Below are 12,330 nucleotides of genomic sequence, written 5' to 3'. Positions count from 1 at the left end.
TCTTTTCCAGTAGGGTACACTGTGGACACATCCTTGAAGCTCAGTACTGTACAAACCCTGTTCAGCACACACTTTTGTACAGGTGGCTTAATATACACATAACATATAGTTCTGTATAAATCATATCAATATCCACAGATGACATAGAATTATTTACAAAATACCAGCTAGCTGGGCTGGCAGCATTTCAGTTTGTCACAATAAGCATCAACTTGTACTCAGTAAGAAGAGAGTTGCATTGGCTGGAGAAATCAATGTTTATATATCTGGTGTACTTTAATTTTAATACACATGTATTCTAGACATTAGCTTTATCCAGCTTTGGGAGCAGAGGTCTAAAGGCACCTAGGTGGAAAGTGCCACACTGACAGAAATATTCCTCTGAACCACTGGTATGTAAAAAGGCAGTATGTCAGTTCCTTTAAGGCACTTTACAGTGAAAGTGTAATGGAAGTTTGAAATTACTTGGGTATGTAATCAAAATGTTATTCTTCCCTCAAGATGTTATTGCATCTCAGTTCTTCACTTCTTATTTCCATGATAGCACACAGTCATTGTCAGGTTAGTGCTTTCCATGTAAGCAGTGATAGAAGTATTGTTGATATGCTGGAATACAATTGTTGCTGGGGGGGGGGGGGGGGTCAAATAAGGGCTTTGCATGCACATATTCTGGACATTAGTTTGTTCCAGCACTGAGAGCAGAGGCGAAATAGCTTTTGTGTGGGAACTGGGTATAGTGCCAGAATGTGGAGAGAAAAGTAAAACATTGAATTTTCTAACTGCATATAAGAGCAGTTATATTATTTTCCTTAAGGCAGTTCACAATAAAAAAGCAAACTGTTCTACTAAGATACTTGAGTGTAAAACACAGCCAAGAATGCCATTGTACCACAGTTTTCCTGCATCTCAGTTCTGATTTACATGGCTGTGCAGTCAGTGTACAGAATGTAGGCATCACCTTATTTGCAATAACAGAAATGCTGACTTGGGTGGTGAAATCAGTGATTTTTTTTTTAATTCTGATCTAATGAAGACTTAGTCCACATACATTTTGGATGAGTTTCTCCAGCCTTGTTAGCAGAGGTCAGATAGCCCACAGATGAAAGCTGGGAATGTTGCCATATCATGATAACAAAGCTGTCTGCAACACTGAATTTGCTAATGTTGTATATGTAATTATATGCCAGTTTGTGTACTACAGTTCATAATGAAAATTTTAGGACGTTTTAAGAAGATAATTGGGTGCAAAATGCACTCAAGATCCTACCTGAAGGATTTCACTTAATCTCAGTTTTGGTTTACTTGGCAGAGCAGTGTCTTTTTTTCAGTATACATAGTATTAGCACTCTTGCAATGTCAGTTAACATAAATGTCTTTGGTGGAAACTGTGTATAGTTCTGAACTGTGATAAGAAAAAAAAAACTTGATTTGCACTTATATATCTACGAGAGTTGTTATTAAAATTGCAGCGATTAAGTTTGCAAAAAATGGGGTGTGTAATTTGTGTCTTTGAATTGGGGGTGGTATATTTAGAAGCAGTGTTGCCCCCACAAGCAAGGATTGCATGAGACAGGGCACCATGCAGAAGAGTATGCTAGTTTTCACCAGTGCAGGCATTTGTAGTCCCAGTATTCAGTTTTAGTAGCTTGACATATAAAGCATGACTGTTTTGTTTATTCTGCATATTAAGATTATCCTGTTTGCTAGCTATTTATTTGGTCTGTATGTTTTGTAATCAAGTGCATTCCACCAGTTCATATTTAATTTGTATACATTTTAATTTTGGTGCTTCATATAGCTCTGGGTTTGTATTTATCATATATCTTTTGTTTTATGCATGCATGGCTTTATCTCAGTAGACAAATACTATATATCTCCTCATTATATACATATATAATGTGTGTGTGCGTGTGTGTGTGTGTGTGTGTGTGTGTGTGTGTGTGTGTGCACGCGCGCGCACATAATATAGGTAATGCAGTTTTCATAGTGAACTATATCACTTCATGCATCTGGTTAATTAGAATTTGGTATTGCATGTTGGAGACGTGGTCTATCTTGTTAGTATGAGAAGAACAGTCTTGACATCACCATTCTGTTTTCAGTTTCTAATTTTTTTTTTTTTTGCTTTTATACAGCAAAAAGTGGGAGAGAGACCTATACCAGGTATGTTGCTAAATGAGAGTTCTTGTGTCTTTACTACATGATTTTCCGTAATGAATGATTTTGCCCGACATACTGAATGGTAAAATGTTAGCAAGAACATCTCCACAGAAAATGTTCAGCAAGTCTAATCCATCCATTTAAGTTTTGTCTGCTCGTCTAGGACAGTTCATATTCCAGTACTGTTGTCTCACATATGTTTACAGAGAGCATGGTGGTTTAATGATGAAGATCTTTGCCTCACAATGTCCATCCAGGGTTTAATCTTGGCTGTTGGTAACTCTCTGTATGCAGTTTGCAGGCTTTCCCCATGTCTGTATGACACTCCTCCCTAAATTATTTAAAAAAGAATTGCTGAGTGTGTACTTCTGAAAGATGGAGGGTATTGGATGGTATTGGATGGTTCAAACCTCCCATCTGAGCAATCTGCCAACTGAATGCACCTGAAAATGAATGAGTCATGGAAACAGCACTGACTATAGGTGGTAATCCGTCAGGGGAAGAGTCACTTGGACCAGCTGCTTTAAGCATCAGCATCTTCTGGATAGGAAAACGTGGACCACCACATACTGTACACTGCATCGGAGCTGGCCACTTGATGCTGTAAAACTTGGCTGCAGGTGATTTGTTAATGACTGTGACATTTTTTTACGAGTAGCAATGTTTGCTTCTGGGGTTTGAAGATAGCTTGTATTTATAATAGTTTTTAGCTTTGGGCAGCACTTTTGGAAATTACCTTTTCTTGCTGTGAAAAGGACCATGAGAGTTGTATTCGGACATCAAGATTGTGGAAAAACTGAAACTGTACTTCAGCATTATTATTGACTATTTGGGATATAGGGGATTGTCCTCTGCTAGCTACAGAACAGTATAGATTTTGTTTTAATAGTAATGGGCTGTAGTTTAATCTAGTTGAGATTTATGAAATCTACCTAAAGAAGCTACTGTATTCATTTCAGGTTGAAGGATGGCCTGGGGAAGTATATAAGCATCAGCTTTTACAGGATTTTCAGAGCCTTAAATATGTGGAAAAATGTATTAATATGGAAGGGAAAAACACAAGTTCCATTACAGCTCCCCAAAAAAACACAAGTGGGCACTGAACTCAGGAAAGAAGAATTTATAAGTTTCGACACAACCTGTTATCTTGTTAGCCCGTAAACCCAGCTGCATATGTTGTGTGCAAACCCATTTAAGAAAGATAGTTAAATAACAAGTGTTTGCCGATACTGTCAAGAAACTTTTTCAAGGCCAGAAAGACTGCACTGTTAATGAAACCAGTGTTTGTGTTATTTAAAATAGCACATATGACAAGCCAAGTGGACGTCATGACTGTATGTCCTATATAAAATCCATACTAGCAGTGTGAGATATGCTGCCATCATCATGGCTTGAAATGCACAGATGAGACAGAAGCCCTCTGCTATTGATGCTTTATTTAGTTTAAATAGAAGAATCATTGGACCTGATTTCCACAGCATTGTCATTACCACAGCATGTAAGGGGGTATTTTTGGATATTAGGAATGCAATAGTTTCAATTAATGAAAAGCAGAAAGCAGGTATAGATAACTTGAGACAGAGCTTCCAGTGAAAGGGAATTTAAGTAATTTGCTGACAAGTGCAGATGAGATATTAGAGAACTGAAATTGATTGAGGGACTAAGTGTGGAGGAGATTGTTTGAACACTAGTGGATGTTAAGATAAAAGGCCAAGAAAAGTAATGAAAACTGCCAAATGTCACAGAAAATAATTCTTGAAGACTTCTGCTTTGACTTGCTAATTAACAGTTTAGATATGATTCATAGCTTTCTGAGAAGATGGTAACATTTGATTTCTGACAGTGTATTCTGATTTATTTGACAAACCACTTTGGCTAGAATAATCGAAGAATGTTGCACATTGCAAAATATGCCTGTTTTTGCATACAGTCTCTGTATGGAGAATATTCTCCATATGTATTCCTACATTTTGGATTTTAGTTTTCCTTTGATAGTCACCTGCATATATACATACTGTATCTGCATGTATGTTGTCTCTGTTTGAAGAATATTCTTTCTACAAGGTCTTGACTTTTGATGATGTGTCGCAGTCAGTGTCTTTCCAATGGCATGTGCATCTGTTCCTACATTTTAGATTTTACTTTTGCTTTAATAGACACTTGTATATGCACAAATCCATTTGCTTACACACACACACTTTCTCTGTCACACTCACTCACACACACTCTCTCGCACATTACATATATGTATATATTTAATGTATGCATATAGGATGTCCTTCATGGATGCATCTGCAGTCATAACAACTGGGTTGTCCTGTCGTCAGGCAGCCCTTCAGTCGGCCGGATTCCAAAGTCCGGGTCCGGCTTCGGCTGATGTCGCACTTCACCCGACGTCATCTCTGTTGGTCTTCGGGTATAAAAGCATCAGCCAACGCCATTTCCCTCAGTCTTTCTTGCCGCGTGGCGCCCGAAGCAGAAGCTGTTCGCAAGTGCCGGTCGGTCGGATCCAGAGATTACTTCTACCGAATACTACTTCGAAGACTTCTAAAGCTAAGTACCCCGTTGGGGACTCTTTCTTGCCTCAGCCGATGTCAGAAAAAGTTAATAATTGTTTAACCTGTGGGAAACAAATACCTCATAAAGATTTCCTCTCTTATTGTCTGCCTTGTTTAGGCCCAGCCCACGACGTAGCAGCCTGTTCGGCCTGTGCTTCTTTCAACCGAGCGCTTAGGCGTCGGTCGGAGTTTACAGAACAGTTTTTCGGTTCTGATTTTGCGTACATTATGCCGTCGGATCCTCCGACTACCCAATCTGCCAAAAAACACAAAGATAAAGACCGACACTCGCGGTCCGCGGTTTCGGCCGAAACCATGGTTAAGCAAACCGCGAGTGTCTCGGTTTCGGCCGAAACCGAGAAAACTGATCAAAGTACAGCTGAACCTATCTCTACAACTGAGGCCCCTGCTACCACTCTTGAATCGGCCTCAGAAATTTTATCCACTACGGTGGTTGCCACTGACTTATCAGACACCATTCCCTTGGATGTCTCTACCCCAGCACGTGGTGCTGCTAGGCCTCAAACAGCCATGTCCATTAAGGCCTTCGCCAGGGCTAAAGCAGCCAAGACTACTAAGGCGGTGCCTGTTAAAACCCCCACAACCAGGCCCTCTGCTAGTTCTCAAATGCTTACTTTGGCAGAAGATTTAATTTCATTAATTAGAGGATCTCAATCTCACCCAGACAGGGCCTCGCAGCCCCCAGAGAAGAGACCTAGGGCAGAGCCCCCTGAGCCAGTGTCCTCTGATGATTCTGCTGTGGAATCAGACATAACTGACCAGCCAGAGGCTCCTTTCTCCAATTTTGAAGATTCTGATGCTGAAGAATCCATTCCAGCTGCTTCCCCACCAGAAGAATTCTCCTTTGGGAAACATTACATGCCATGAGAGCAGTTCCAATGGCAGCAACAGGATTTTCAGACTCCAGAAAAGACTTAGGACCTTTCTGCACCTCCCACAGCACAGGCCCTTAGCTATACCTCCTGTTCTCTCTGTGGTGGATGATGCTTTCAATGATGTCTGCTCCGCTCCAGATTCTTTACCCCAGCCCCTGCCAAACCAGCCAGATTGTCCAGGGAGCCAGATACACAGCACCACCTTTGCAATGCACCACTTGCAGACCCGAAACTATATCCCAGGGTCCCAAGGCAGTAGCGACCATAGCTAAAACCCTATTCCTTCTGAAAGGGAAGCAAGGTCATTAGACAGATGGGGTAAAAAGGTCTACACTTCATCTACTCTCTCAGCTAGAGCTTTAAACTGTCAGTTTCACATGATACAATACCAAGAGTTTATGCTTGATCAGTTAACTAAAAACTAACCACTGATGAATCTCTTGATAAGAAATATGTATTAGAAATGGTAAATAACATACAACAGGTTAGCAACCATTCATTAAAATGTGGCTATGATGCACTGGAGGCTTCATTTAGATCAGCCATGACTGGCACAGTGATAAGAAGGCATGCATGGCTAAAGGAGCAAGCTTTGCGGATCATGTTAAAGCTAAGTTGCTAGATGCTCCTATGGATAAGACAAGTTTGTTTGGTACACCTGCCCAGCAGGTTATGAAGAAAATGGAAGAAAAGGCAAAATCTGTTCAAGCGGTTAAAGATTTCTTGCAGGTTCAACCCCAAGGTTTAGCAGGAACTGGCCTGCCAAAAATTGGTCCTTTCCTGACTCCACAAAATTTCAAAGGGGCAGGAATAGGCGTTCCAGAGGCAGAAACCAATCCAGAGGAGGTGCCTACAGAGGCGACAGTGGCAAGGTAACAACAGAGGCACAGACACAACCACTGCCACTACATCAGCACAACCACAGTGACTTAACCTAAATCCGCCTACCAGGGAACAAATAGCAGCTCCTCTAGGCGGAAAGTTAACCTTATTTTCAAAGAACTGGCACTACATAACAAAGACAAGTGGATTTTACAGACCATAGATCAAGGTTACAGGTTTCACTTCCACACTTTACCAGTCAAAGAGGAATGCCAAATCTACCTCCAAATCAAAAACAGAGGCACTACAACAGATAATGGAGTTAGCAAACATGAGAGCTGTGGAAAGAGTGCCAACAGCAGGAACAAGGCCAGGGATTCTATTCAAGACTGTTCCTTGTTCCAAGAAAAGAAAAAAGTTGGAGACGTATAGTGGACTTGTCCGCTCTAAACACTTTTCTCATTGTGCCAAAATTCAAAATGCTGACTTTACAGCAACTCCTTCCCATGCTGGGCAAGGGGTCTTGGCTGGTTACTCTGGACCTCAAGGAGGCATACCTGCATGTCCCAATCAGACACAGTTGCAGAAGATACCTCAGATTTCTTGCAGGGTCAGAGCATTATCAATTCTCAGCATTGCCGTTTGGCTTATCTACTGCGCCCAGAGTATTCACAAAATGCCTGGCATCAGTAGTTGCACATTGCAGGCTCCAGGGGATTCAAATATGTCCTTACCTGGACGACTGCCTTATACAAGCAGACAGCAAACAAACCTTGATAAGAAACTTGGACTATGTCATTCAATTACTACAGGCTTTGGGATACACAGTCAACATTCAAAAATCAAGACTACTGCCATCCCAACAGATTATTTCTCTAGGAGCCAAATTGGACACACAATCACAAATGGCTTTCCTCACAGAGGAGAAACAAGAACATTTACCAGATTACTTCAAAAGCCTAGCAAAGCTCACCCAGCTGACCGCAAGGAAAATCATGCAGGCCCTGGGGTTCATGGCATCTTGCATTCTTCTGGTACCTCTGGCAAGACTACACATGAGAAAGCTACAATGGTACCTAAAAAGCTTATGGTCTCAACACAGCCACAATCTAGAAGCGTACGTGATACCACTCATTCCATGCCTGCAAAGGAATTTTTGTGGTGGGCTCAAGCAAGTCATTTAAACAAAGGCATGTCTTTCAACAAACCTCTAGCAAGTCAAACCATTACAACAGACGCCTCAGATCATGGATGGGGGCACATGGAGGGCAGATGCATTCAAGGGCAATGGACTCCCCGGGAAATGCATCTGCACATAAATCAAAAAGAGATGTTGGCAGTGATACATGCAATTGAGGCCTTCGGAAAATACCTTCAACAAGGCCATCTGCTAATAAGGACAGACAACACCACTGTCATGTGGTATATAAACAAGCAGGGAGGCACTCACTCTTACCCCCTCTGCAGACCAACAATGACTCTTTGGGAAAAGTCTCTGAAACTGAACATCCACTTGCAATCCCAGTTTGTTCCAGGCAAGGACAATGTTCTGGCGGACAGGCTGAGCAGAAATTTCTTGGATCCGCACGAATGGATGCTGCATCCACACATTTTCTCACAAATAACAAGTGCATGGGGAAGACCAGGCATAGATCTCTTTGCTTCTCACCTCAGTCATCACCTGGAGAAGTTCTGTTCAAGGACGCACCATCCTCTAGCCTGGAGAACGGATGCTCTCTCCTTCAGCTGGAATTCCCTAACAATTTATGCATTCCCTCCTCTACCATTACTGACCAAGGTGTTATTGAAGATCAAAGCAGAACAACCAAAAGGAATTTTGATAGCTCCAGACTGGCCAAGGCAGCACTGGTAGCCATTGCTACTGAGCATAACTCACACCAAACCGTGGCCCTTGCCTCAATGGCCTCTGCTTCTAACTCAGCGCAATTACAAGACTGTTCATCAAAACCTGCAAACATTACAGCTGACAGCTTGGAGGGTTCCATAACTTTCACCCATATCTCTCTTTCCGAAAAAGTACAAGAAATCTTGCTGGAAGCACGCAGACCTTCCACCAGAAAAACCTATTCAGCCAAGTGGAAGAGATTCATCATCTGGAATGCCAACAAGGGTCAGGATGCATCAGTAATGAGCATACCACAGATATTAGAATACTTGGCAGAAATGTTTCATAGCGGCCTCTCATATTCTTCCATAAAAGTTCATGCTTCAGCAATCTCAGCAAAATACAACTGTGACCCACCTGTGTTTTCGCATCCCTTGCTAAGACAGTTTCTAAGAGGGATAAAGAATATCAAACCTCCCAGAAAACCACCAGTACCTGCATGGGACCTCAATTTCATCTTGGAAAAATTAACTCTTCCTCCTTTTGAACCAGCAGCATCTTCAGAATTGCAATTTCTCCCCTGGAAAATGGTTTTCCTGTTGGCAGTTACCTCAGCAGGAAGAGTCTCGGAGATACAGGCCCTCATGGCAGTACCTCCCTTTATCATTTTTCATCAGGACAGAGTTTCTCTAAGAACCAATCCTTCATGCCAGAAGTGATATCCAGGGTGTCTCTAAATCAAGCAATTCACCTGCCTACTTTCTTTCCCAATCCTCAAAATAAGGGGGGAAAACTGCTGCACACTTTGGACATACACAATTACGCTACTACTTGGACAGAACAAAGACCACCAGAAAGTCTGACCAACTATTTGTAGCCTATGCTGCTGGAGTGCAAGGAAAGGCAATCTCCAAACAAACAATTTCAAAATGGATTGGGCACTGCATCAGATTCTGTTACTCTTTCCATGGAAAAGGTGTGCCAGCCAATATTAGGCCACACTCCACCAGAGCTATAGCCACATCCACAGCCTTTATAAGAGGAGTGGCTACAAAGGACATTCTAGAGGCTGATACATGGAGCTCCGTGCATACATTTACCAAACACTACAACCTGCCTTTATACTCTAGATCCCGAGCAGGCTTTGCTTCGGCAGTCCTGCAGGGCATTTTAGCTACACCATCCCTTTCTTGGATCCTACCACCCCCAGCTTGGCTATGGTATTCAACCCATATGTCAGGACTGCAGTTGCATTCTTGAAGGACATAGTACAGTTTTGTACCTACCATAAATGTAGATGTCCGATAGATATGCAACTGCAGTCTGGTTTCTCCCTCCTACCCCTCTGCAATTTTCCTTTTGGGTCCTTTCCCCCTTTCCTCTATTAGCTGGGGATATCTGTTATGGTGTATCTGTTTATTACTGTTGTGCATGTCTGGAATTTTTTATCCATTCACCAAATTTAGCCTTCTTTGGAGGGCACCTGGCATCTGGGGCAAGAAACACTGAAGAAGATGGCGTCGGCGGATGCCTTTATACCCCATCCGCTCTGACGTCGGGGAGTAGGCGACATCGGCCGACGCCGGACCCAGACTTTGGAATCCGGCCGACCGAAGGGCTGCCTGAGGCAGGACAACCCATATGTCAGGACTGCAGTTGCATATCTATCGGACATCTACATTTATGGTAGGTACAAAACTGTACTATCTCCCATCCACTCGTCAAGATTTCTCTTGAAGAGAGTCAGTGAGGGGCTCTGCCTAACATGGACTGGGATTTTATTCCAGAGTGAAGGGAGCCTCTGGGTTATGAATCTGTCCCTCCAGCATGTCCTATTTATTTCTGTGCTGAGGTTCAAATCTCTCGCTCGCGTAGCTCTGGTGGATTTGGATTTTCTGAGGTGGAGCATGTCCATTAATTCTGAGTTGGACATGGCCTTGTACATCAGGCATAGATCGCCTCTGAGTAGGCAGTATGCTACTGAGTAGAGCTGGAGTTTCTTTAGCCAGGCAGCATATGGCATATGTTTGAGTCCCTTGAACCTCTTGGTGAGGTACTTTTGGGGTCTTTCCAATTGCTGCAGGTGTCTGGTAAGGTACATCCCAAATGGGGCATTGTACTCAATTATGGGCCTGATGAGAGAAGAGTAAAGGGGCACAATGACCTCTCCTGATCTAGATGTGAATCCCTTCATGATAAGGTGGGCAATATAGAAGGTCTTTCTAACCACTTTGGCAATGTGAGTGTCAAACGAGAGGTTACTGTCAACTTGGTTCCCTAGGTCCCTAATTACTTCTTCTGTACTTAATGGATTACCACCTATGTGGTAATTTGTGGGCACTTTGTTTTTCCCAAAGGGTATGACTATACACTTTTTGGCTTTTAGTTTAAGGCCATGGCTCTGGCACCAGTTTTCCGTTTCTATGAGACCCTTTTGAAGGATGCTTGTGTCCGCTGGAGAATCAATTATGGCGCCCAGTTTGCAGTCATCTGCGAACTTGATCAGCCACAATCCTCCCATGTTAGCCTGTACCTCAGAAAAATAAATACCGAACAACAGAGGTCCCAGGTCTGAGCCCTGTGGGACACCACTTGTTACTGGTTTAGAGTCTGACATGGCTCTAGCAGTTCTGACCTTGTGGGTTCTGTCATTGAGCCAGTTTGCAACCCATCTTATGACATAGGGGTTTATATTTAAGCTGGAGAGCTTGTCTATGATGCCCGAGTGGGGTATTGTGTCGAAGGCTTTTGCAAGGTCAAGGTAGGCTGCGTGAACTACCTTACCCTCGTCAACGGCCTTGGTGACTGTTTCAAAGAAGTCAACCAGGTTCAAGAGGCAGGATCTGCCCTTAACAAAGCCGAATTGGGTAGGATCCAGTGTCTGTAGGTCCCCAATGTCTTTGTTAATGAGTTCCATAATGATCCTCTCCATAGCTTTGCAGACCAGGCTCGTCAAGCTTTTGGGGCAGTAGTTTCCAGGGTCCGTAGAAGCACCTCCTTTGTGGAGTGGGACCACTGTTGCTGTACGCCATTCTTTGGGTACATATCCTGTAGTAAGGCTGAGATTAAACAGCTGCCTTATGTGTGGGTTTAGCTCTTCTTGGAGCTCATCTAGCATGCAACCTGGGACACTGTCTGGTCCCATTGATGCTGTGTTTTTAGCTTTGGAGAGGGCGGCTCTCACCTGGGCATCTGAGATGTCAGGGAGGCAACACTCTGCTGGGATAGATATTTGTCCCTTTGGGGTGGAGGGGGGAAGAAAAATTTGCACTGAACCTGTCTGCTAGTATGTTGGCAATGTCTGTGGGTTCATTGTATTTTTTGTCATTTTGGACTAACTCTGAGCATATCTGGGAGTTTCCACTCAGGTTTCTAACATCATTAAAGAAAGCCTTGTGATTATCTTTAGTGTCTTGTGCAATTTTTCTCTCAAAGCTGGCCTTGGATGATTTTATGAGTGATCGTAGTTTTTTGCTAGTACTGATCAGAGATGCCTTCCCTTTTATGGATTTTGCTCTGTCATGTAGCTTCCTCCTTCTGTTGTATAGCTTATTAATGGCTGGGGTCCACCAGACAGGACACCTGCCTTTGGGGGAATGGGTCTTGGTTTTATTTGGGATTGCATGATCCATGCATTCCTGTAGGTATCCATAGAATGCGTTTATAAAGGATTCAGCAGAGTGGGCTGTGGTTTCCATGCATTTATAAAGGATTCAGTAGAGTGGGCTGTGGTTTCCACTGGCCCGGGAGCCTTGAAGGATTCCACTTCAGTCTTATGAAGTGTGAAGTCAGCTTTTGAGAAGTTCTTCACTGTGGTCTTCTGTGCTGGGGGTGGGAGCGGGATGTGGATTTCCAGGGAGATTAATTTATGGTCCGATCTTACCAATGAGGGGTATACTTCAGGTATGGAGCATTTTGTCCCCATGTTTGTGATGATCAGGTCTAATATGTTTTCCCCTCTTGTGGGAGAGGTGACTAGTTGTTCCATAGCATTTGAGTTTATGAATTCTAGGAACTTTTGGGCTAGGGTATTGGGACTTGAGTAATG

The 12,330-nt window shown here is 43.0% G+C and overlaps 1 protein-coding gene across 1 annotated transcript in view; it reads left to right on the top strand.

Moving 5' to 3' along the window:
- The window catches only part of LOC122803803 (mediator of RNA polymerase II transcription subunit 6-like), a 215,148-nt gene that overhangs the window by 148,196 nt on the left and 54,622 nt on the right, over positions 1 to 12,330 (top strand). Inside the window, exon 4 of the mRNA XM_044073488.1 lies at positions 2,136 to 2,163. Coding sequence (XP_043929423.1) covers positions 2,136 to 2,163 — 28 coding nt within the window. The remainder of the gene's footprint in view (positions 1 to 2,135; positions 2,164 to 12,330) is intronic.

The sequence above is a fragment of the Protopterus annectens genome, chromosome 6.part0 (assembly GCF_019279795.1).
Source record: "Protopterus annectens isolate FY-2018-M chromosome 6.part0, PAN1.0, whole genome shotgun sequence".
Classification (NCBI taxonomy): domain Eukaryota; kingdom Metazoa; phylum Chordata; order Ceratodontiformes; family Protopteridae; genus Protopterus; species Protopterus annectens.
The sequence above is the reverse complement of the archived record's forward strand: the minus strand, read 5'-3'. Positions and strand labels throughout refer to the sequence as shown.